Below are 26,817 nucleotides of genomic sequence, written 5' to 3'. Positions count from 1 at the left end.
TTTGCATGTACACTCAAAACCTAATTCAAGTCGTCTTATTATTCTGTAGAAGTTATAAAATTTGAAATTGACAGAACAAAAGGGCGTCCTTATTTTGGAGCCTGCAATGTCAACTTTTAAATGTCAAGTCAAGTATCAGTCTGTCAGTGCCAAATACCAATTTGTCAAATTAGAATCAGATTTTTGACGTGAATGAAGTTTTTGAAATTGTATTTATATTGCATTATACAGTAAAAAGAAGCAAATAATTAGTGTTGCAACGTAATATTTTTGTATATTAAGCCAATTAGATTACCCTACAATTACTCATTCAAAATGACTGACGCGATCGACGAATACTTTGCAGTTGCTCTGGAACTCGTTAAAAGTGCCGGAAACCTTATAACAGATTACACGAGCGGCTGCAAAGACTTCAAACTTAAGTCTTCGGATATTGATCTAGTCACGGAAATAGACAAGAAAGTCGAGGAGACCTTAATTAGCGGTCTTACAGCGAAATTTCCAGATCACAAGTTTATAGGAGAGGAATCAGCATTTGAAGGTGTCAAATGCATACTTACGGATGAACCAACGTGGATAATAGACCCCGTTGATGGGACCCTTAACTTTATTCATGGCTATCCCAGCAGTTGTATTTCACTAGGGCTTGTTATCAATAAGGAGGCTGTTGCTGGAATTATATACAACCCCATTGTGAATCAACTTTTCACTGCAAAGAAGGGCCAGGGTGCTTATTTAAATGACAGGCAGATTCATGTGTCTCAAGTGAAGGATGTAAGTAAGGCACTTATATCATTTGAGGCTGGTACGACACGAGATGAAGAGAAACAAAGAATTGTTTTTGAGAATTTCAAAATGATAGTTACAAAAGCGCACGGGGCGAGGACAGTAGGTTCAGCAGCCTTGAACATGGCTATGGTTGCTTTGGGAGGTTCAGATGCCTATTTCGAGTTTGGAATACATGCATGGGACATTGCAGCTGGAGATATCATAGTCAGAGAGGCTGGTGGTGTATGTATAGACCCAGCTGGGGGACCATTCGATATACTCTCTCGTAGAGTGCTCTGTGCAAGCAGCCAAGAACTGGCACAGGAATTGGCTTCAATGCTACACCAGTACTATCCAGAGAGAGATTAAATATATTTTTAGTAATAATAATAAGGAATCGGAATGCATTTTATGTTACTTAATATTCATTATTTATTAATTTAATGTTTGTTAGTTATGTAATTACTACATGTAGTAGGAATGTTTTTTTGTTTTAATATTTACACACAGATCTTATTATACATATTAAACATTTATTTATTCTTTTTGATCAACCCGAGGTATATATTTGTAAACAAGTTTTAAAGTATGAAATGACAATTAAATTAAAACTAGTTTAAAGCAGTTTTAAATATAATTTTTGTCATATAACATTAATCAGTTGCATACTGTAGTTATTTATATTTAATGAAATGTTATTGGATAATATATACTAGATGGTGTATTTTTTTTTTCATATATACAGCCAAAGTAATTAATTTCAGAATGTAGTTTAAAAAAATATTTACAAAATATATTATTTTATTATGTGTATTAAGACTTAAATTAATAAAAATGTGATAGATTTTCCAGATCTTTATTATTTATTTTTTATCTTAAAAGGTTAGGAGATCAAACACAGTTTATAATGTTATCAATATTATGTAATTTGATGTGTTTCTTGTGATAATTAGAAAAATTGTAACAAAAATTAAATGTTGAATGAAATTACAAATGTTTTATTTAAGAACCATTTAACATTTAGAGTAACTTACATTTAACGTCGGTGGTTTTAAATTAATATTTCAAAAAATAAATTCAAGAACATAATTTATTTATTAATTATGCAATATTTGCTAAAAATTAACTTCTGTGCTGTGATTTACGTTACAACTATAAGTACAGATCTATTCATTCACGAAGGTGCACTTACGCGTGAGACGATTACCATATGACTTATGACAGCAAGAAAAACAGGATATATGATTATCTTTGTTTTTAAGTTTTACATAGAGGACTTTCGTAAGTGAATAGATCTATATTTTTATGTTAGTTATGTGTCTTAATCATAGTGCATTACTTGCATACTATACATTATTAGTATGTAGCTTGTTTTCAGTCAATTCTTATAATAATCATTCCCAATCAGTCAGTCAGTCAGTTAGTTATCATGTTTAGTCTTAGTGAAATCTCTCGTCAATTTCTAATATTATAATTGTCACCTGTCAGTTATTGTAATTTTAATTGATACAATAAAATACATTAAAGAAAACTTATGTTATCCCTTGTATATGTAGTTGTGTATTTAATAATATTATTTTTATCCTTGTATAGAAATCTGTGGGCAAGGTTAATATATTTTTAGTATGAGAAATACAATATTAATATCTGCCTGAAATTAGTGCCTAAAAATGAGGCGTTACAAATGATAATACAGTAAAATCTTTACTCCAGTAAATAGTGTTTTGGGTTTTTTGAAAATCAGTATTCAGTTATTAATTGTCAGAGTCATTTGTTTGATTTGCAATGAGTACTGTCATCGTCAAGACGAAAGTCGAAAAGCAAAGTTTTAGTTGTCAGTAAGCAAGTCAATCAGTTAGAAAAGTATTTTGGTCGGATTTGTCATTTTTACGCGGTCACATTATTTCTGACAAAATATTACATCATTGAATAGTAAACATTAACTATATTAAGACATATTTAAATCTAAACTCTGTTGTTATGTATTAATTGCTTTCATAACTCATAAAATCTATTAAAATAGTCAGTTTTGGTCAGTCGTGTTTCAGTGAGTAATAAAACTAATAAGCTGAGTCAAGGGTCAGTCAAGACTGAGACTGAGTGAGTCTTCAGTCAGTCCTTACTTATTGTAAGATTTGTTTCAGTTATAATCGTCAGTTAGCAGGTAATTCGTTATTTTCTTTGTGTGTAGCTTATTAGCTTGAGTCCGAATTATTTGTCTGTAATAGGTCAGTTTTAGTCAATAGCATTGTATATATTACGTAGATGAAAATTCAAACAATAATACCAAAAGGAACAATCGAATCCTTTTGGTCCTATCAATAAAAGTACCTTTGGATATTTCCATAATTTTAACAAAATAGTCGGTCTTAGTCAATAACTCATAAGTTAGTCAAAAATCAGTAAAAGTCAGATCCTTTTTGCCGAGTCACAGGAAAAATAAAATGGTTTAAAGTGTAATCACATAAATTATATAAATAGGTACGTTTGCAAATAATTGTTGTATTTTTAGATTCAGTCCAGTCAGTAATAGTTACATTAGTATCGTTTTATTGAGTCATTTAATTGCCTTCGGTCAAGTCAAGTCATTGTAGTCAAGGATCAAAGATATAGTGACAACAAATATTTGCATAACAGATTGAAATATTAATAAATTTTAAAATTAATTTAAATAAAACATTAGCATTTTTTTTAGTGTTAGCAGCCTGTAAATTTTCAATGCTGGGCTAAAGGCCTCCTCTCCCTTTGAGGAGAAGGTTAGGAGCATATTCCACCACGCTTCTCCAATGCGGGTTGGCGGAATACACATGTGTCAGAAATTAGACACATGCAGGTTCCTCACGATGTTTTCCTTCACCGCCGAGCACGAGATGAATTATAAACACAAATTAAGCAAATGAAAACCGGAAATCATCGGTTAAACTTAAAATGCACGCGTTCTAACCACTGGGCCATCTCAGCTTTTTAAATAATACGTCAAGTCATAATTAGTTTCAGTCAATGTCCTGTCATATTACAAAATATCCATATTTGTCAGCATTTTATGTCTGTTTTATCCGCTTTTAACGTAAAAAATAACCAGTCTTACAGCAGTCACATATGATATTTAACATCTGACATCTCACCTCGGTATTAAGCAATACATGTTCCTTAATGTCGAAATGATATGTTGATAATAATTAATTCGAAAAATAGCACCTGGCCGCCAACCCTAGCACCGTACACGCTCTCGGAAAAGATTTTTCCCATTTTTAAACTGAATATCTTAAATACTAATATTATAAAATTTAAAGTGTAGTTTCTAAATTGTTCCATAATTAAATTCGTCCAGGTCTTCGTCTAAAAGAGTTGAAGTTCATAGGTCGAGGAATTTCTCGAAGAGCGTAGGGGTCAGATTTGATGGAGGGCATCCTCTGGGGGAATCCTCCAGGAAGATCTTCTTTCTCGTCGTATACTGCCCACTGTGAAGGGCTGGAAAAAGAAAAAGTATTTAAAAAATGTTTCATTAAAAATGACTGTTATTTTCATTAATTGTCACGATTATAAGTGAAAATTCAGTAGAATTAGTAAGATTTAGTAATATTTTTTTCAAATTTTGACAAAATATTGATCCTTACTTGTTTTCACTTGGAATTATTTGGAAAGCTACTGATGGAGTTTTCACAGAAGTGGCAGGTCTCTTATGTTTCGGCTTATTACTACTGATCGGTTTAGACTCATCTATGTTTGAAGATAATTTATTTATCCCTGATCTTTCCTGTATTCCTAAATCATCTAACGTTGGAGAATTCGTTTTTACATTATCATTTGCTTTTTCTCCTTTTATTTGGTTATAGTCCTTCAATGATGATCCATCTGGATATTTTCGTAAAACGTTATGCATGAAAAAGTATTTATTTTTTGGATCTACAGTCAAATGTTCGTCATCGTTTCGTCTTGTCGGTCTGTGTAAGTTGTAAGGTTTTGTCGCGGTCTCATAAAGGATAAAAGTTGAAAGTTTAGTATTATTTAAGTCATCAGTAAAGTTAGCATCATCTTTGTCAATCTCAACAGTCGAAAAGTCTTTACTTATTACGTCATGTATTTTGTCATTGTCAGTAATACGAGTATTGTCTTTGTTACTATTGGTGATCGCGTCGCCTCTGTAAGTCCCTACGTATCCGAAAGTGAGTAATTTGTAAATGTTCTCAGTCGTTGGATTAATTTTGTCAACTTGCGAAGACTTATCCATAGGAAGTATCGGTCGGTCAGTCAGTAAAGTTTTTTCTGTAGAAAGTGTTTGTTCAAAAGTATCGTCGTCATTGGACCTAGCTGAGGATTGAAAGTTTTCTGTCACAGGTACAATGGGTTTGTTGTCACGCGATTCAAAGTCATTGTCTAAGTCGTCTCTGTTATAGTAAGGTCTGTTTGGTCGTCTGTAAGTATCGTCATATGTTTGGTAAGTTACTTTTACTACATCTCTATCGTGGTTTCGTCTTGTAGTCTGTCGCCACGATTGAGTTGGTCTCGGTACGTAATTTATCAAATATGTATATTTGTCTATATTTTCAGTCACAGATATGTAAGGTCTACTAGGTCTTTTTTTATTGGGTAAGTTGTTAATAACTACGGATTGTACGTTTTGAACGTCGTCGTAATAGTCATTGTATTGTCGAGTCGGGTTGTATCGACTACTGATGTCGACGTCGCTATAACGTCTAGTCTTGTTTTTAAAGTCTAGTTTGTCGTCTATCGCTTGTACTATTATGTTAGGTTTTGACTTTGTAGTTTTATTATCAGTATAATCATTGTCATTAAATTCAGTAGTGTTGAGTTTATGAATATTTTTTTGTGTGTTATTTAAGTCATTTACAGAATTTGGTTTCTTTCTATTAGCTTGTGCTACTTTTTGAGATTTTCTAGTAGTTGTCATAGGTCCAGAAGTGGTGGGCTTAGTTCTTCTAGGCTTAGTAGTAACGGGTACATCTTCATCGGATTTTCGGACGTCATTACTTGAGTCTGAATGTATTTCAATCCAGGGAGATAAATCAAAATTATTTAGCAGTCCATTACGGCATGATATTCGTTCATTGTCAGGGTTGTCAGGAGAAAGAAAAGCGAAAGGTTGAATGTTGTCAATAGAATCTAATGTACGACAAAGAACTTGTGCTAAAGATATCCTGCGTATCTGTTGCAACTGTGCTGGCGTGAACGATGATTCAAACCCTCCGTTCTCATACCTAAAAATATATATAAGGAGTAGTGAGATTTAAAACTCTTATTATCTTATAAAACAAATTCAATTACTAAATTATTATTACTTACCAAAAACGATCACCTTTCCGCAAATTGGAAAATTGTTGAGCTATAATGCAGGCAAATGTCGGTCCCACTAAACCTCCAACCACAGGGCGTTCCGCCATGCCACCAGTAAATAGGTCAATGTCGTCTACGTGTCTAAAAAATTAATTTTTTTAGCAAATAAATGTTACATTTTTCTTTTCTTCAACGAAATATTAATATAAATACCACCAGGATTGCTTTGTTCAGAATGAGAATTGAACCCTAAAACTTCAATTTAAACAAATAAATAAATATAAGAATATTCATATTAAAATACCTATATAAAACCTTCAGTTTCCTAACAACTCTTGCTGGCATGATTCTAAACAGATCTTCAAAGTTACTTATAGCTGATAACCCACAGGGTTCTCTCCAAGATGTGTATGGTGGGACTCCATGGTCTCTCCCTCTTTGGATGTTGATAGCCGCCAAATCCATACCGAAACTAAAGTGAGGAGTTTGGAACAGATGATTTGTTAACTCCTCGGTAATAAATTCATCGCGTTTCTGAATTGGTTGGTTAACCATGCCAAGGAGGAGGCGATCGACGGCGCCCATACTCCAGATGTTAGATGGGTTTGTTAGTTCATCGTGGAGAGAAACATCTGAAGAAGAAAAGGAGTTTGTTAGTGGCTCATTGATTTCGCAGTAAAATTGTTCTTAAGTTAATTAGCGCAAAAAAACGTCATACTTATTTTCTTTTAAAATGAAGAAAATAAACTTACTGTTGTTAAGGGGATGATGAAACCTGTCAAAGCGAACAAACGAAGACTGCACGAGGCTGTGTCCGAAGCGAAAAGCAGCAGATCCAAAGGAACTAGCTGGGCTTGCGCTGATTTTTGGGCTATAGCCACGATAGAAGCCCTTTTGTTGTAGTTCCAGTTCAAATAGCCGCATTACTTCAGACCCTGAAGAAAAAAAAAGTGCGGTATAGAAATAATTTAGAATGCAACTTATTACCTGATGATATAACTTAAGCTTTTTCCTACCTAGAACAATAGGTAGAAATTCTCTATAGGTGATGTGTTGAACCATGGCGCCTACAATCTTGCGTGTCTCCTGATAGATTTTTTCATCGCTCCAATGGGGATTTAAATGCGCGAGCTCTTGAGCCATTCTGTTAGTATGAATAATTGGAGACAGAAAACAGTTTTAATATAGTATATTATATGTTATTCTTTTAAATTACACACAAAATAACTTAGCCAATTTATTTATTATTATTACATCGTAAAGTGAGAACAGTTCTCACCTGTTATGCTGTCTTAGCCAGACGATGTGAGCTGCGACGAGGCCGGGATGCTCGTTGACGCGCGCGTCACCAGACTTGAAGCAATCGGTGGAGACCGCTCCCCCGCGACACAGCTCGTCGCGGTCCGGCGGCAACAGCGGTCGGCGCTGCTGGACACGTCCGTATTGCAACATCCCTGTTGAGATCAAATGCGGTTAATATTTAGGAACATTTTATGATGGTACTAATAATAAAAACTAAAAGTAAAAGTTTTGCTATGAGTATATCAAATTATTAAAAAGTAATAAGTTGTGTGTTTAAATCTCATTAACTTTGATTAGTATTTATTATATTTGGCAATGGTCTTTACCCGAGGATTCTAAAAATAATTGGTTTATAATGTAATTAGCAGTAATAATAACATTTAATAGAATGGTAATAATATTACAAATATGCCATCTAATATTTTTAGCCGGTTAATTCTTTACCATTTTATAGTACTACCTTCTAGTCTCTTAGTATTACCATTCCTAAACAGCCTAAGTTTGTCCGATTGTCTAGCAGAGCTGGCATATAGCGGGGAACCGTCTATGTACGCGGATACTTGGTTAAACTGCTCACGCCACCCCAGTGCACAGTCATCTCGAGGAGCTGGGGATGAACGCACAAAGTCCAGACAACGAACACCCCTTGGACCGTAGAATGGATCCGATGGTGGAACGGCAATAGGCATGCATTCTGGGTGCTGGAAGTATATCATTTATTTATATAACATAGCAGGATTACGACCTAAGGACTAGTAATTGGATGTACACATTTGATATATAAATTTAAAAAAAATTATGTTGAAGTACGGTCGGATTTGTAATTGATCTCGAAGTATATGCCCAAGGCATTGTGCCTTTTAAATACTGGGACGAAACTCTTGATAAAAAATGCATTTATAAAAATGATCGGCAAAAAGGAAGGCTTGAATTGAAATAATATTGGTACTTAAAAAATATTTTTATTTACCATAAGTTCCTTAGGTATAAAATCTCTTCCACCATCCTTACAACACCTAGGCACTGATCCGTTAAATCCTCTCGATTGGGAGGAGGATGTTACATCATGATCCAAGAACTGGCCCCACTGCATCAGTAAATGCGTTATGCCAGGGTTTTCAGCGTTTTTGTCTTCGTGAATTAATGCACTAATTTCTCTTGCTGATGGGAGAGTGGTACCGAAGAATGATTTGCGCGGTGCTTGGATGCCGTCAGAATAAACTGGTTGTAGGAAACGTTGAACTGGTGTCATGGTGGCGCCCCATCTTGGACGGTTGAGGTTGTTACACGTACCATCGTGTGTGCGATATCTGGTAGATATTGTAGAAAATTAGTTGAAATTTTATTTTAGAATATTCTGTGAAAAAAAATAACCTGTCGTAGTTCCCTGCATAAGTGCCAACGTATTTTACTCTGTTGAACTAAAATTACGAGATGCAGGTATTTTACAAAATATAAATTACGTTGGCCAGACAAACATTAGTCACGAGTGGTTGCGCAGATATAATAGCGGCGATTGTGGCCGGTAATTAAGTCTGAGACTAGAGATGCGAATATGAAGATTAACGGTTATTATTACGTATTTAGTCGATCATCATTTAAACGTAACACACGCAAGCATCTGGAAGAAGAAGAAGAGAAGCATAACATCCGACGGGTCAATTTTGGTCACGCGTACTGTATAGTTTGGTAAATTACTTGGTGGCAGGGCTTTGTTTAGTATGGTATTCCTTCTGGATAGGTTCCACTCTTTTTTTTAAGAAGGTACTATACCTATACATGTTTCAAGGAATTACTAATAAACCTATTTACCCCACCAATTAAGCTTAAAGATTGTGTTAGGAGTGGCGGAAGATAATGGACCCATTCATCAGATACTCTATCGGCAAATAGTAATAATTAATATAAATAAATATAAATAAAAATATTGCACAACATCACATAATTACTCTAATCCCAATGTAAGTAGCTAAAGCACTTGTGATATGGAAAATCAGGAGTAACGACGGTACCACCAACACCCAGACCCAAGACAACATAGAAAACTAATGAACTTTTTACATCGACTCGGCCGGGAATCGAACTCGGGACCTCGGAGTGGCGTACACATGAAAACCGGTGTACACACTACTCGACCAAGAAGGTCGTAAAATATTGTTGCATTTCGATTTGAAGCGTTCGAAAGCCAAAGAAAGAAGTAAGTAACTACAGGCACAATAACATCTTAGTTCCTAAGGTTGGTGGCGCATCGGCGACGTAAGGAATGCTTAATATTTCTTGCAACGCCAATGTTTATAGGTGGTGGTGAGTTCTTACCATCACGCACATTTGCCTCCGCCTACTTGTATTATAAAGTAAAAGTAATAATATTGTATTTACCCTATTTTATCCTGTGCTAGCAAACAAACTTATTGTATTGTGTTCTATCGTTACCTTTTAGAAGCAGGTGGGCATTTAGGGGGTCCGCGTAGTGGGCACTGCTCCAATAAAGATGACTGCCGCAGTGCGCTTGCGCCTGGAAACAGGCTTTCTTCCGTGCGACTCTCCAGACGATCACCATTGTTACTGTTGACAAAAACAAAGGATTATTTTTAGTAAAACTAAGTTGAAAAGGAAAATATACAGTAGTTATTTTTTCAGATTCCTTTATTGAATAGTAAAATATTGTACTCTTAGGGAAGTCACCCTAAGAGTAGCCCTAAGATTTTTAAAATTATTACACAAAAAGTATATAGACAATTAAATGATTGATCTAGTACAATATAGATTTCAGTCTGTTATATACAAGCGAAATATAGATCAGGGTCGGATAATAATTAGTCCTCTTCCCGAAAGTAGAACGTATTTAAATACTTACATCAGATATATTGTCTAGATTTTTTTTTTTTAGCATTAGCAGCCCGTAAATGTCCCACTGCTGGGATAAAGGCCTCCTCTCCCTTTGAGGAGAAGGTTTGGAGCATATTCCACCACGCTGCTCCAATGCGGGTTGGCGAAATACACATGTGGCAGAATTTCGTTGAAATTAGACACATGCAGGTTTCCTCACGATGTTTTCCTTCACCGCCGAGCACGAGATGAATTATAAACACAAATTAAGCACATGAAAATTCAGTGGTGCCTGCCTGGGTTTGAACCCGAAATCATCGGTTTAGATGCACGCGTTCTAACCACTGGGCCATCTCGGCTCTCTGTCTAGATTTAAAAATATATATAAATATAAATGTCTAGATTTATATATATCCAAATATAAAAGAGCCACCGTTATTATTCGACGATTCAAACTAGAGTAGTTTCAAAGTCCACGTATTACTATAATTATAGATTCCTTATTCAAAGAAAGTCAAAGACGAAGATATAATTTATCTCCAAACAGTTCATCATGAAGACGTTCAACACGAAATATATGTATATATGTACATATAAACAAAGTGATCGAAGAAACCTTAGAGATAATCAGTTGTAAATATTTATGAGATGATAATATTACTTTCACGAGTTCCTTGACCGTCTTAAAATATTTAAATAGTAAACAAAATGAACTTTCTTCCTCGAGCGTAAGCAGATGTTATCTGTTAAGCAGTGGAAATTATAATTATGTAATGTAAAGATAATGAAACCAAAATTCGAGACAATTAAAATAAATAGTGTTTCGTTATTTTAGAGATTAAATCATTTTGATGGTACCTTCGTGCCGTCATAGGGGTGTTATCGAATATTATCATTAACATGATACATATTAGAGCTTTGTGCAAGACCGTCGGGGTAGGTACCATCCACTCATCATATATTCAACCGCCAAGCAGTAATATTTGATATCTTTGTGTGTCAGTGCAATTGCAGATCCAAGAGACATAACATCTAATTTCCCAAAATTGGTGACGTATTTGTTATGTATGAACTTATCAGTGAAGACAATCAGGCAGCTGAATTGCCCTACCGCTACCGGTGTCATAAAATAGTCTAAGCTCCGTATCCCACATCAGCCGGGTCCTCTCCAAGGAGTCGGATACTTTTTTAAGGATTCTCTTGTGTAATAAAAAAAGATAAGTTTCAAAATATCCTCTCACCATTAAAAATGTTTGGCGGTATTCTGACGATTATATAAATAATAATAATATCGTAGATATTAGTAATATACATTTTTTTGATGAAAATTTTGAAAAAAAATCAGTATAATAAACTTCGAATCGGATGTATTCAGTTCAATTTAGTTGAAAGATTATACATACACATATACAATCATAATATATATGTATGTATGTGTATTTAACAGAAGCTTGTAAAATTACATACAATATACTGGCTGAAATCATACCACCTGATAGTGTTAGTGGAATTCATAAATTATTTTTTAAAGTTATATTAAATGAAAACGCTTATTCAATTTGGTTAACATATCTAAATATGATTTGAATACATAATTGGTTATTATGCAAAACGCGATAATAAAAGAGAAAGTTCTGAGCAATTCCTAAACATCATTTAAAAATATTATAATCGTATTTAAAGTATTAATAGCTAATTACTCCAAGAATTTAGAGTTACGTAAAGAAAATTATTGAGTGTAACGAAATATTAGATTAATTATTTTTAATAAATTAACTAAGTGTTTTTTTTTTAAATGTTATATAAAATCACTTCCGTTATTATGTCAAAATAATTGAAATTAAAATTTAATGTATCAATTTGTATAAACCTTAATTATTTTATACAGCGATTGAACGTGTCCATCAACTACATTGTCGGTCACTAGACCGAGTAATTATTCTGCAGACTTATAACCTAGCTACTAAGCTAGGTTATAAGTCTGCAGAATAATTACTATTATTAATTTTCCGATTTTACTTTCTCCATTTATCGAGGAATTCTCGACAATCGACATCCTTCGACTATCATGAGAAGGAATTTATTTTTTGTTACCATCAATAATAAAAGCCAATAAACCCTCCGTCAGTCATGGTATTCAGTGATAACAAAATTCCGCAGATATTTTAAACTTTTACTAAGTAATACATTGAAATCTTACATTAAAAATCATTAATATTTAAGGCATATCACTAAATATAAGATTATACAGATGATAAAAATGCTTTGAGTTACAATACGTTGATTTTTGGGCACGATATATTAATTAATTTGTATTTTATTAACATAACTGCGTTATTTAATTGACAGTGAACAGTAATTACCTACTCTAGTTTCTACTATTAATCCAAGTGCGTAGCTTTCAATTTATTGAATCTTTTAAAAGTACTATTGAAAAGAGGTTGTTAGTACTTACTGGAATAATGTATGTTTATTTAAGCATTAAATACAAAACGTATCGCGTTCTAAATAATATAATAAAACCAGACTTGATTTAACTTAATTCGATATTAAATTGTATTTTTTGGATCAAATCGAATTATAGCTACAAGAATTATATGTAAGCATTTAATTTTGTTAAATAAGATTTTTTTATTATTGTATTTTTGATGGTCTGAAATTAATAAAATTAAAATATATACAACCAAAATGTAACATGTGATTTGTGGCATGTGGAGTTAATATGAAATGATCTCGTATATCAAAGTATGGATTTATGTAAAACTTCTTCCAGTTATAGAAGGTGTATAATATAATTATGCTAATCTGTCGTATTTTAGCGTATGATTGAGATAATTTCTCTTCGATGTTGTTTGAGTGCTTGTTTATTCTAGAGAAAGCGAAAACAACTTTCGCTCGGCGTTACACGTTTTTCGATATATCGAAATTCGTGTGATGGATGTATGGATAGAACAAAGTTTGTTTTACTAATAAACAATACTTGCGAAGTATTGTGTTTGTTATGTGACCGTTCGCCTACACGAATTATTGTAAATGTGTGTCAAGTATTTTTTTATCATAAATTAAAATTCGTCGTTGATTAAAATAAAACTATATAAGAAAATCGTTGGTGCAATTTGCTAATATTTTTTTTTTTTATTGTGAAAATGTGTCAAGAAACTAAACAACATATTTTAATTTATTTAATTTAATTAATAATAAAATGATCTGGTAATCTTTTAATTCCAATTAACTAATTTGAAAATAATATATTTTAATTGTTTTTTTTTCCTATATAAAACCTTAAATAAATTGATCTGTAAACAAGAAATGTATAAATAATAACATGTACTTATAAATTAAGTTCTTATTATAATATATACTTCATCATTGAAAAAGTGTTAAATATTTTTTTTACGGTAAAAAAGTAAAAAAGTTTAGCCCAATTTTATCTTTATTTTTTTTGTGAATTTTAAATAAATATTAGATTATATGGTTCTTCAAAATATACTTAATATTATAGGTTAGAAAACATATTCATCGCTTTGGCAGTCGACAAATAAAACTTTTATTAGCTAAATAAAAGTTACTAAAGCAAATAAAAAAAATTATGTTGTTTTAAGTTTACATAAAGTTTTTGAGACCACAATGTAAATAAATATTTTCAAATCAATTATAACATTATTTTAACGTATTATATTTTTAAATAATTTTCATGTATTACTTAAAATTGGATTAGGGAAATAATAATAAAAAATCACGTACCTTCTATAAAATCCCCGGTTTTTTGTCAAAAATCCAGTCAAAAAGTCAAGTCAAGTCACTCACACTGTCACTGTCAATAGTCAGTCAAATCATTTCACAGTCAAATGTCTGTATTCAATCATAAGTCTTTTTTCATCTATTAAGGTTACAGTCATCTTAAGTCATGCTATCAGTCTAAAAAAATTGACTAGAATGCGTTCGATTTTTTGAATTTGGCGCGTGTTGTCAGTTCGCGTGTGGCCGCCATCGCGACCGCGCGGGACTGTGACGAGGGGAGGGTGGCTCACGTTCATATACTTCCACTTCTACCCGAGTGTCGTAAGGGAGATGTTTGTCAACAAGCCACGGAAGGCTGCTCGTTGAGGTTGTTAATTTTGAATTAACAGATTCATTGAAACTTACGTTTTTGTCATGCTTCTTATAGGTCGTTTTTAATTTATTTTTATAATTTTTAGAACAGTCCTTGAAGTAGTAGATTTAAAAATTTTACGACATTAATATTGCATTATTAACAATAAAATAACATGACTATATAACTATAAAAGTATCTGAATTTTTCATACAATATATATAATATTACAAGTAAGCGCGGGTGGCCAATAACTAGGTATGAGGAATAGCGAAAAACACTAAAAGGAGTCTCGCGCCCAATTTTGATGACAATGAAACTGCTTCATGATATACCTAGCAAGGAATCGAACCTGTTAATGATAGAAAAACGCAAAGTAGATAACGTTGATATGACGTCCTGTACGTGTTATAATAAATTTAATAATTCGTTAATAAATATTTTACATGCAATATTAACTTTTAATTAAATTAATTATCTACGTTTACAGTACTCTATATCTTTAATGTTTCTGTGACAAGGTCGCTTGGAAGATATCGTTATGGCTTTAAAATCGCCTTCTCACGGTTTATAATACGTATAAAGATAAAGTGCTGAATCCTGGGATAATTCTACTAACAAATCGTCAATTTAGCGAATCGAAATGTACTCGTTGCTGTCAATCCGTTTTCTTATTCCATTACCAGTACTATTTGGTTACGTTTCGGTCGAAGTTGTATTGGAATATAACGTGTAACCTATAAATTATTAGAATTGTTTCCTGTGCTGTGATGATGTAAAGTATTTGTGTGCAATAACGCTTATAAATAAATGACGTGCCATTTATTCGTTGTCAAATGGTTTTAAATGACTTGCATGAATTATTAATTTTTTATTATAGGCTATATCCAAATCATTAGGGATTAATATTGTTGGCCATCAAATGTTTATTTTTATCATAAATAGAAAGCTTTAAAATAAGATTTATAAAGCATTAGACAATAAAGAACTGTGTCGAAGTGTGGTTTTTTTATTCTAGTATTTTTAAGGGGATTTTATAGGGAGCGTAGATGTCGGCCCAAGTGTGTTTTAAAAATAATTACAAAATTATATAAAATGTAAATTATAAATGCATTTGTTGTTACGATTCTTTCTCGATTACTTAAACATAATAATGTTAGTTGCTGCCCATATAGGAGGTGGCTCAGGTGTTAGGTATTTTTGTACCCCTGAGCAAAATTTCAAACGATTGCCTCAGTAGGTGAGATGTGAATGCTTAACAAACAAACAAACTCATTTTCGCATTTATAATATTAAATAGATCAACATTAAAGTTCGATTGAAATGTCCAGATATTAAAGTAAACGATTTTAAAAAATTTAGAATTTTCTAAACGTACTTCTATGGAATAATTGCTTATTATTTTGTAGTTTGTGTAAAGATTTTTTTTTTTGTGTAAACAAATTTACTATTTTAATTTTTTTTATTAATTATTTCATGATAATCGTGAATAATTGAAACGTAATAACGTTTAGATCGAATCCAAATTACTTAAACTGACTTTACTTATTGTAGTATCCATTTCCTGTCGGGCTTTGAGTTGAGGTCTTCGGTCCACTTGACCAATGAGGCAGTCGATAGAATTCGTGATTCTTAACCGGCAATCGCGCTTCAAAACCAAGCAAGAATTACTGACTTTTTGTGCTTAATTTGCGCAAATTCATCTCGTACTCAGCGGTGAGGTTGTAGTTCGAGACTCTTGAACCCAGCTGCAGGATATTTATGAGCTGTAATTTTCAAGCAAAATCAAAATATACTGTATTCAAGTAAGCTTTGCGAGCACTTTTGAATCGTTATTTTATAGAAATAAAAAAAAAAAACACGTTAAACTGAATTTAACAAGAAGAAAACCATCACAAGAACTTAGGAACTTACCCGAAAAATAAAAACAAAATTAAACATAGTTATATTATTTACATACAGTGGCAAGAATGCTAGCAACATTTTCCCGTTGAATCGTAATTCCGATCCTCTGGGCGAAACTAACCAGCCCTCCTGTCACCAGTGGAGGCAAGAAGGCGAGGTGTTATACTTTTAATTAAGCTTTTTGCACTACTACTCCACGGTCCAAGTGATTCAACAACAAATGGAACAATGTTTTTGTTAATTTGGAATTCTTATTCGTTTCTTCCCATGGGCAGATGTATTCATAAATAGCTACTCCGTTTTGGGAAACAAGTTACGAATCCCTTAGAGGTTATAGTTTTAGTTTTTCGTCATATTGTACCACCGTCAAGATGTAACTTATTTAATACAAAAATAACAAATAAATTCGCTTTACAATCGTCGAAGATATCACGTAACAAACAAACAAACTTAAAGAAAAAAACAATTTCGAAATTCCTTCAATCCGTATCCAACGGCATCATAAAACAAGTGAAACGTTTAAAAAAACAATTGACCCAAATTATTTCGCAAATTCCTGAACCGACTCGTTGAGCTGTGACAAGTTTACAACCTACGACAGCACCATCATAACGTTAAAACATAAAACGAGAAAATCTAGTTCAAATTATTGTTTATAATTAGGTAACAGTATGCTTCTTCGCTTTCAGACAGCAAATATTATTTGAATTTTATTGTATTTAACTGACAGAACTTTGTATCTAAAATTTTGGAAAAGAATAACTACTGAGTTGCTTGCCTGTTTTTCTCGGTAGAATCTACAATCAGAACCGGTGGAGCTTTACTTTAAATAGTTTGTTAAATGACGATTCAAAAGTGCTTGTAAAAGCCTACTTGAATAAAGTATATTTTGATTTCATGCGATTGATTTGATTTGTAAGGGTGGTATTGCAGGGTACCCTATGTCCTTTTCTGATCCTTATACTTTATCCTCTACCGCAAAGCACGAGATGAATCAAACAGATATTTGGCGAGTGGAGACTCATCGATGATACCAATAATCTATCTTTTATTTAAAGTCATCGCATTTTAAACCTTACATATCGTCTCTACTAGAGGAGGGTTTTCATTGTTTTGATATCAAAGTGCTGTTTCATTTTACGTATTTTCTACAGTGAATTTATACTAATATAATAAAGAGTAAAATTTGTTTGTTATCGGGGTTAATCTCCGGAACTAATGATCAAATTCTAAAAAATGATTTCACTGGTAGAAAGCTACATTATTGTTGTGTGTGGCTATAAATTATATCATGTAATTTACTTTATTAATACTTACTTATATATAAAAATACACACACACATACATTGGAATTTAAACTTTATACAACCTTTTTGGTCATCGTATGATAAGTTTGGAATATATGACATATGAGTCGTATATATATATGAGCAATGGGCCACCTGATGGTAAGTGATCACCAACGCCCATTAACCATTCATTCAAATCGGACAAGCACCTCTGATTCCTCATGTGTTTAATTTGTGTTTATAATTCATCTTGAAGCGGTGAAGGAAAACATCGTATCATCAACATCACATCAACATCGGTAACCTGCATGTGATGAATGCTAAATTAGTCACATGTGTATCAACCAATCCGAATTGGAGAAGCGTCGACAGGCTTCTAATTTTCCTCAAATGAAGGGGTCTTAGCTGAGCCATGGGTCATTTACAAACTTTATTTGTATATCTTTATTCCAGTTTAGTGTGAATTATAACTTTTAATTTGGTAAATATCATAATTTCATTAATTATAAGTAATGTCAATTTTGTAAAGCGACATTTTTTATGAAACAGTTTATTTATACTGTTCCATTTAACGGTGGCGATATAAATTTATTCAGTAATTAATACCAGAAATTAACAAACGTGTTGTAATAAATAAAAAAATAATAATTTAAAAAACTAAAACCACAACATTTTGCGTTATATATTTAATTTAGATACTTTTAAACAAACTTCTATTTACAACTACTTTACCAATTTCTAGTGAACTGCTTAAATTATTCAGAGCATTTAATTATTCTTTTGATGAAGGCTTTAAGGTGATTATCATATATTTGCCTTCGAAGTATTACTGACGTTTTTACGACATCGACTTATAAAAGCGCAACTGTGGTAATTTTTTAAAGTCGCCTTTATTTTTTATGTTTATTTGTAATTTGCGTATTCTTAAAAGTTCGTCAAGTTTATCGAATATACTAGATTCAAGAATTGTAGGAAATTCAAAGCGTATCAATAACATTTATCATATTGCTATAAATATAATAATATCTACGTAATTTAGCAATTGTTGCATTGTTTAACGTCATGGCTTTAGGCCTCTTTATAATTGAATAACTTTATAATTGAATTACAATACAATTTATTACTTTATAATAATAATAGGATTTGAAATAATTTTACGTAAAATTTACGAAGCGTTTCGTCTGTTGAAATATTTTTCAATACAAATAAGATACATTAAGTTCGACGACCTCCGTGGTCGAGTAGTGTGTACACCGGTTTTTATGGGTACGCCACTCCGAGGTCCCGGGTTCGATTCCCGGCCGAGTCGATGTAGAAAAAAACATTAATTTTCTATGTTGCCTTGGGTCTGGGTGTTTGTGGTACCGTCGTTACTTCTGATTTCCATAACACAAGTGTTTTAGCTACTTACATTGGGATCAGAGTAATGTATGTGATGTTGTCCAATATTTATTTATTTATTTATTTATTATTATTTATTAAGTAATTTTTGGAAAGTATTATTTGCACTGAAAATTCAAAATCAGCGCTTCACGTAATACTATGATTTACTAATTACTTTGTTCTCTAGTTTTTTTTGTTTATGAACGAATGCTTTATATACAGATCTTTTAAATAATAAAATCTGAGATAGACCTATATAGGTATTTATAATTTTATCCTATTTTAAAAGGATTGATATAATAAAAACATAAATAGAATTGAGGATATTATTTGTAATGTCAATGGCGTTTATGTTTGTCATGTAATTTGTAATATTGATGCAACTTGTGAGATCATGAAAAATATTTATGACACAGATTTAATTTACATTATGTTTAATACAATACTTATGTATTAGTTTGTAAGAGAAGTATAAATCCAAAGTATGTGAAAAGTGAGGGCTTTGGCTAATTATATTTTAGATAAAGGTATAATCTGTATGTATCGTTCCTTAATATTTGACAATTATAGTCATCCCTTATAATCCTAAGTATCACCAATTGTATTATCTTTTAAAAAACAATTAGTTTATTCAAGATTTTTTTCAATTAACCTTTAAAATAATGCCCATAAAACCTTTACATAATTATGTGGCGGAAACTGACCGCCATATTAGATATTGGCTGTCAAGCTGACAGATCAAATGTCAAAATCGGTTTGAGGTTTTAATTGTACATTGGCGGAACGATTGTGGGGTGAAACCGCAATAATAAAAGCCATAACATAAGAAATAAAGTTATGTAATCGATTTGATGTGGCTAAGCAATATGTATGACTAAATTGAGTTAATTATCTTTCGGAAAGTTGAAAAAGGGTCTTAGGAATTAGATTTTTGTATGGAAAAAAGGTAATTGAAGTTTGCAGCTTTCTTATCATTTGCTTGGTCTTTGCATGTAAAATATTTTTTTAGAGTACTTATTATTATCTTAAGTCGTTTGCCTTATAAAATAACTAAAACACAATAAAAAAAAAAAAAAAAAAAACGTTTATCCGATCTTAGTTCCTGTAAAAATAACGAAATATAATGAAGGAAGTTGTTGTTAGAATCGTTTGAAATAATCCATTACACGTGCAGTGATATCGCGATTGTAGTCACACTACCTCGCGTGTCTGTTTGCTTCCTTATTCTATTGCGATTCGAAAGTTTAACCAAGTTTATAAAAGAAAAAATAAATAAATCATATTGCATATACTAGCTGAATAATATTATCATGCTGGCTGAATAAGACGAATGCAGCACTTAACTTATTTTTTTTTAAAGTTTTTTTTCATAACACCGATCGTTCTGTATTTAAATTGTTTTTTTTTTTTAATCTCTGTATATTATATAGTTGCCTCAAAGATCGCCTTTTTCTATGCGATTTTAAATCGTCTTCATCTCAGATGATCGATAAATTAATATTTACAAAAGATTAAAAATTTCGTTTGAAATTCTATTTGTTTTTTAATCTTGTAATGTTCTCATGTTCTTAAGACACTTTGTAATGCCTAGTCCAAAGACTACTAAATTAATATACAAGATATATAATACATATATAAGTATAAAACTTATATCAGAAAAAGCAGCGTTGTCTCGGACAAGGTTTTAGACTATTATTATACAAGATGTGTTTCGTTGTTTCAACAGTTTTAAATCAAGACTATTGACGTTACAAGCGACGTTACATAGTCATGTTATTGCCATATATATTAAATTATGAGTTATGCACTGAATTGCGACATCCACTTTCACTAGAAAATATTTCTTTACGACAAATACAAAGAAAACAGGCTTCCAATTCCAGGGAAGACGAATGATTTAGTTAAAAACATTTAACATTTTTTTTAGAATACTGCTTAAAATCAATTGGTTAATGAATATAAAATAATTATCAATTAATTTTATTTTCAAAGATTAAATAATATAGATAATAAATACTTTGAACGTCATCTATCTATTTGAATAATTTCAATCCAAATCGATATATGTTAATTTTTTTTTTAAATTAGGCAAAAGTAGAAAATCCCAACTTATCAGAATATAAAAAGATGTTTTTTTTTTTCAAACGATTATAGTACGAAATGCTTTTTGAAAATTGAAATTGAATGTATGAAGAGCCAATTAATTAATTTTACGCCGAGAGCCAAAATGGCCCAGTGATTAGAACGAGTGCATCTTAATCGATGATTGTGGATTGAGACCCAGGCAAGCACCACTGAATTTTCATGAGCTTCATTTGTGTTAATAATTCATCTCGGCGGTGAAGGAAAACATCGTGAGGAAACCTGCATGTGTCTAATTTCAACGAAACATACATGTGTATCCACCAACCCGCATTGGAGCAGCGTGGTGGAATGTGCTCCAAACCTTCTCCTCAAAAGGACAGAAGGCCTTAGCCCAGTAACGGGGAATTTAAAGGATGTTAATGTTGTATGTTGTATACTAATAAAATTGAAATCACACACGTATTGACTTTTGATAGGATGGCTTTATGCAGACCTTACTGGCAAATTGAACATTAAAACACATTATCTTTCCGTGATTAATGTCCAGAGAATCTGGGTGGATGCAGCATGAGAGTACAGTATTATTATTGGTAAGGTCACATTAAGGAATTACTTAACTGATATTTACATTTATCGCGTCAAGCACAAGTTTAAAGTTTGTGTTCGGAGTGGGGACGACAATGGCATCTCTGGGTATAGTATGATATAGTATTATTTTTAAGTAATATTAGCAAGGCCACATTTTATGGAAAAACTTAACTGAATATTTCTATTTATCCCGTAGCTTAAAGCTTAGGTGGGGACGACAATAGCCCAAGGGGTCAAGAACCTGCGTCTTTTTACATCACTAAGCGTTTCTTAAACCATTGATTTATTATCATATTACAGTTGTCCACGCACACGTCATTGTACGCATGCGTGAAGGTAATCGTCGTTCTTGGACATGCTCGTGTAACCTCCCGTGCGTAACCGGCTACCGTTGTCGGTAGCTTATGTTGATATTCCTTGCTCTTTTGATGTAGAGAACTAATCATGTATCAAGATCTAGGTACGGTCTAGAACTAATATTCAAAGAAAAGGTCTAGAGCAATTTCCGATAGTTGAAGTGTTATTAGCGGTTAACCCCCCTTGTAGTAAATTGCCTTAGTGTCACTTCTTGGATATTTCTGACTTAATAGGACGCGAGAAAGTCAAAATGGCGCACCGTGTTGTATCGCTTTCAGTGATGTTAGCGGGAAAGTTACGAAACTAGTTGCAAATATGCCTTAATAATCAGCCGTCAGAGAAAACGCGGAGAAAGCAGACTGCCGAGAACTTCGTAATTATCTTAAAATAGTATAAAATCAATCAGTTGTACTCTTAATATTTTTTTACGGCTAATATTTAACTTTCGCGGAATTATACGTTTTCTATAGAACAGTACCTTTAGTCGGCTAGTTTCAAACGCAAGTTTAGTGGCGGGTTTTATTGTTTTATTTTTGTCCGGATATTTCCAGTAGCCCAAGCTTTTCTAAAGTTTTCCTCGCGTCCCTTAGAAATCTCGTAAAACCTTTAATCCATTTATAAATACCTAAAGTTTAAATGTTACTTATAAGTCGTAATAAATATGTTTTATTTCACCGAAGCGTTTTGTTTTAACTATATTATTTGCATGTTTGTAGTGTACAATTACTGTTTAACTAAATTATTTTGCATAAATTTATTTAGATATGATAAGTACCAGCTTTGTACCCAACGTTACCCCTCCATATCCCTCTCCTTGAATTTGAAATTTCCAAAATCCTCTTACTCTCCTTAGTAAGTTAGTCTACGCCGCGAAAAAGTATTGATGCTAAATTTCAAGTCAATCGGACTTCAGGTTCAGAGATGTCGTTAAGTGCGTGATATTTCACTTATATATTATATAAAATATAATATATACCGCTTCTGTTATAGGTAACTCTTTTTGGTCGCAGGCGAAAGTCAGCCGACAACGAAAAGCGGAATGATGAGAGTCTGTTTGAAAGTTAGCTTTAGACCATATTTAGTGCTTTCTACATTTGTAGACTGGTTTATTTGTGGCGACTTTAGCAATATAAACGTATTATATAATCAATTATCTTGAAATCATAAATGTATGATTTGTTAACTCTAAAAATCATAATTATATTACATTAGTACTAACAACTGAGTTTCTTGCCGGTTATTTTTGTTAGAAACTACTCACATTAAAAACCGTTGGTAGTTTTACGTTTAACAGATTTTTTTAAAATGACGATTCAAAAGTGTTTGTAAAAGCATACTTGAATAAAGTTTATTTTGATTTTGATTTTTAGTATTCTATACTAATATGATTGAACTCAACTGTATTTGTTATTGTTTGTTAGAACACGTTAATCATTGGAATTTATAATTGGATTAAATATTCTCGCATTTGATAGCCCAAACATAGAGTAAGGCTACATGATAGGTGAATCGGCAACGTTTTACCCGGATTAAGACGCTAGCTAGCTATACAGATACATATGAGCGTGGTGAATTGCTATGTGACAAGTTTTCATCGTCATTTTCGATCACGAGAAACTATCATTGATTCTATATTCTACCGAGAAGAACTCGAAACAAACACGATATTTTTTTATGAACGACATTATAGTAAACATTTTCACGGGAAGAGATTATTCGAATATTTTTTTAGCTTAATTTTTGTTAATAATACAAAAAGTTATGCGGCAAAGATCGTGAGGAAACCTGCATGTATTGAATGAAAATCTGACACATATGTAACAAACTGGCTTTAGATCAGTGTCTTATTCCACTAAGATCTTGTCTCGTCCGCATAAACAGAGGAAGACTTACGTTTGTAACTTTATTAAAAGTGAAGGAAAACTTCGCAAGGAGTAATTGTCGGTCATTTGTTACAAATATATGTCCAACAATCCTCATTTAAGATAATTATTTCCCTGAACAGGAAAGGAAGACTTCGCCACTAGTAAGTTTATTTCAAAGAACTGTTCCATAGACCTTTGATCTTTTACACACCGCTTGAATTTCAAAACAATTTGAAACTGCTCGTTTAAAATTTCTTATATTCGGTATAACTTGTTAAAAAATTGCATCGAGCGATGAGTTTCGTTCAGACGATAAACAAGACAGTCATCGGATGCAATTAGATAAGCGTAACTAACTTTCTCCTAATGATCTTCGGCACACCGAGACTTCAAATAATTCTAAAATTACTTACAAATAATTTCATTTTATAAAAATAATTGATGAATTTATTAATGTCCTAGACTATTTGTCATATATTCGTCTGTAAGTAATGTTTGTTCTCTCTTATGCTGTAACTTCTAAAATAAGTTAAAGAGGGGAAGATAATATTGAAGATATATTATATTGCATATATTATCGTGGTTTACCACGCCATATTCCTCTTTTTAGCATTAGCAGCCCGTAAATGTCCCACTGCTGGTATAAAGGCCTCCTCTCCCTTTGAGGAGAAGGTTTTGGAGCATATTCCACCACGCTGCTCCAATGCTGGTTGGCGGAATACACATGTGGCAGAATTTCGTTGAAATTAGACACATGCAGGTTTAATCACGATGTTTTCCTTCACCGCCGAGCACGAGATGAATTATAAACACAAATTAAGCACATGCAGTGGTGCCTGCCTGGGTTTGAACCCGAAATCATCGGTTAAGATGCACGCGTTCTAACCACTGGGCCATCTCGGCAAGCAAACAATACTGCAATATACCTCTAAGGTCGTAAAATATAATTTTTTTTCATAGATTTGGAATATCCGTTTTTTAATTTTTATTACTATTATTAAATAAGAAAATCATCACCTCAGACCTGGAGAACCGGTTAAAATTGATCGAAAAATAATAGCTCGGTGTATCTCAGATTACTCTCGCGTGCTAGTGTGAACGATAAACTTATATTTCTTTGACATTACGCAATGTCATATCTCCGTAACGAGCGTACGTCATAGATACAATAGACAATAATAAATATATATGAGAAAGTAATATCATCTTTATATATAGTGTGGTAAGGGACAAGATTGTATGATGAGTTTTATTTTCTACGCGTGTGAATTCCGGATACGAATGATTGATTAGTTCACACTTTTCTTTTCGTAACGAGCATTCGACGGATTTTTTAAAAGACACGGCATTGTTAAATATATCATTAGACCGAATATAATGAAATATACATTTTACTAAAAAGATGAATAATTGTAGTAGCTTAATGGTATAGTCTGAGAGACAATTTGAAAAGGAAATTTCGAATTTGTAGCGACTAGGATTTGATTGATGACGTTTAATGTATAATTAGAAGTTTAAACTATAAAGGTGACTGATTTATGTATACAGCTTTCAAATATAATTGTTTATTATTATAATAAATAAGACAGCCAAGATATACATCTTGAGCTGCTGGACTAAAGCCTTCTTGCCTTTCAAGAAATATTGGAGCTTTTGTGAGGACTACCACTAAGTGACGCTGGTCTGCCTATTGTGTTTTTTCGTCCATCATCAAACACGACATTTAGTAAAATCACGAATTAAAAAAATGAAAATTTAGAGGCGCTTGCCTCGGTTTGGACACGCGTTTTCATTCTGAGCCAATATTTAAAACGTGGATCTCAATCGTTGGTTTCAAATTCACGCAGAGATTACTTAATTTTCATGTGTTTATATTTATTATCATTCTCGGCGGTGAAGGATAACATAATGAAAAGTCAACTCAAAGTGAAACAGTGTCGTGGAATTAACTTCGAGTGTCTTCTACTTAACAAGTAGGGAAACCTATACCCGATTCTGAATCAACTCTGTCTAAACATAACGCAAACTAGTACGTTACTAGTAAAACCCTATAAATAACGAATTCGTTTGTTCTACTTCACAGTTTAAGCAAAAACTAAGGCCTAGTATATTGTTATCATCAGCACAATGATGGGAACTGAATCTTTATTCCCCACGGAGCGAAAGCTATGCAATTATGATATTATACCAGTTTCTAAGAAATTTTATGCGCACGTTTACTTTCTACTTGATATTTGTCCATTCATAGATACTGATAATATTTTTTTCAAGTATTTTATTTTATTTTTCAAGTCCAATAAATTTAGTTTATGTAATTCATTATTTAATGAAACACTAATTCCATAGAAAAGATGATGCTGCAGAATTGTCACTCTCTAAATGCGATGAGGCACGCTTGAGCAAACTTTGTCAACTTCCAAACTAAGCGCTGATCAGATAACTTATCATTGTTGTGACCGAATAATTGAACCTAATACCTTAGGGCTATGTAACTGGAGTAACGGTTAAGCTAGTAGGAAAAATACTATTAAGCATATATTATAATTATTAAGCATCATATTAAGGCGGTCCCTCAACAGGAGCACTCCTCTGTAATGTAATATAATCTAAAATTTTGAGCATTCCACTCGAGTCAGTAGTTTTTACAATGTTATACAAATTGTTCCTTACAAGTCTCGCACAGGATCTCTCTCTGTTGATGTCGGCCGGCCGATTTCGCTCACAGCGGCCAGTCTAAAGGGAGCCCAGCTTACTATGCAGGAAGTTTTATAGTGCTCAAGTGTGTGCGCGAACACAGGGACTGCAAATCCAACACGAATGGAAAGAGTTCAGGCGTCCTGAGCAACAGTTTTACGGGCTGAGTATTTTATAGTGTAGTGTATTATATTTGGAGTGTACATACTACCGCCTTCTAAATTTCGGGCTGTTACTGAGAATTTTTTGGCAGAAAAACCCAATATTTTTTCATCGGCCGGAACTGGGGTTTGAACCCAGAACCTCGAGTTTAGGCTTTTATCAAGGCGCTACAACAACGAGGCATTCAATCTCTCTCACGCTA

The 26,817-nt window shown here is 32.7% G+C and overlaps 2 protein-coding genes across 4 annotated transcripts in view; one reads left to right on the top strand and one right to left on the bottom strand.

Moving 5' to 3' along the window:
- The first annotated feature begins 94 nt into the window (after positions 1-94).
- Positions 95-1,360, top strand: LOC125065683 (inositol monophosphatase 1). The gene has a single exon (XM_047673449.1). The coding sequence runs from the start codon at positions 316-318 to the stop codon at positions 1,135-1,137; it is 822 nt and encodes a 273-aa protein (XP_047529405.1). The 5' UTR covers positions 95-315; the 3' UTR covers positions 1,138-1,360.
- A 2,407-nt stretch (positions 1,361-3,767) lies between these two features.
- Positions 3,768-26,817, bottom strand: part of LOC125066052 (chorion peroxidase-like) — a 51,707-nt gene continuing 28,657 nt past the window's right edge. Inside the window, exons 1-12 of one of the 3 annotated variants that reach the window (XM_047673949.1) lie at positions 13,939-14,198; positions 9,799-9,930; positions 8,336-8,675; positions 7,847-8,066; positions 7,343-7,517; positions 7,080-7,207; positions 6,816-6,998; positions 6,368-6,695; positions 6,073-6,204; positions 5,478-5,987; positions 4,386-5,177; positions 3,768-4,239 (exon numbers count right to left, since the gene is read on the bottom strand). In XM_047673949.1, the coding sequence (XP_047529905.1) occupies positions 4,086-4,239; positions 4,386-5,177; positions 5,478-5,987; positions 6,073-6,204; positions 6,368-6,695; positions 6,816-6,998; positions 7,080-7,207; positions 7,343-7,517; positions 7,847-8,066; positions 8,336-8,617 (2,904 nt within the window). In that variant the 5' untranslated portion in view covers positions 8,618-8,675; positions 9,799-9,930; positions 13,939-14,198 and the 3' untranslated portion in view covers positions 3,768-4,085. Of the gene's footprint in view, positions 4,240-4,385; positions 5,178-5,477; positions 5,988-6,072; positions 6,205-6,367; positions 6,696-6,815; positions 6,999-7,079; positions 7,208-7,342; positions 7,518-7,846; positions 8,067-8,335; positions 8,676-9,798; positions 9,931-13,938; positions 14,199-26,817 lie in introns of those variants that run through there. The other 2 variants (XM_047673946.1, XM_047673947.1) reach the window with 2 other exon arrangements.

Source organism: Vanessa atalanta, chromosome 8 (genome assembly GCF_905147765.1).
Source record: "Vanessa atalanta chromosome 8, ilVanAtal1.2, whole genome shotgun sequence".
Taxonomy (NCBI): Eukaryota; Metazoa; Arthropoda; class Insecta; order Lepidoptera; family Nymphalidae; genus Vanessa; species Vanessa atalanta.
This window is presented reverse-complemented; position numbering and strand designations above follow the sequence as displayed.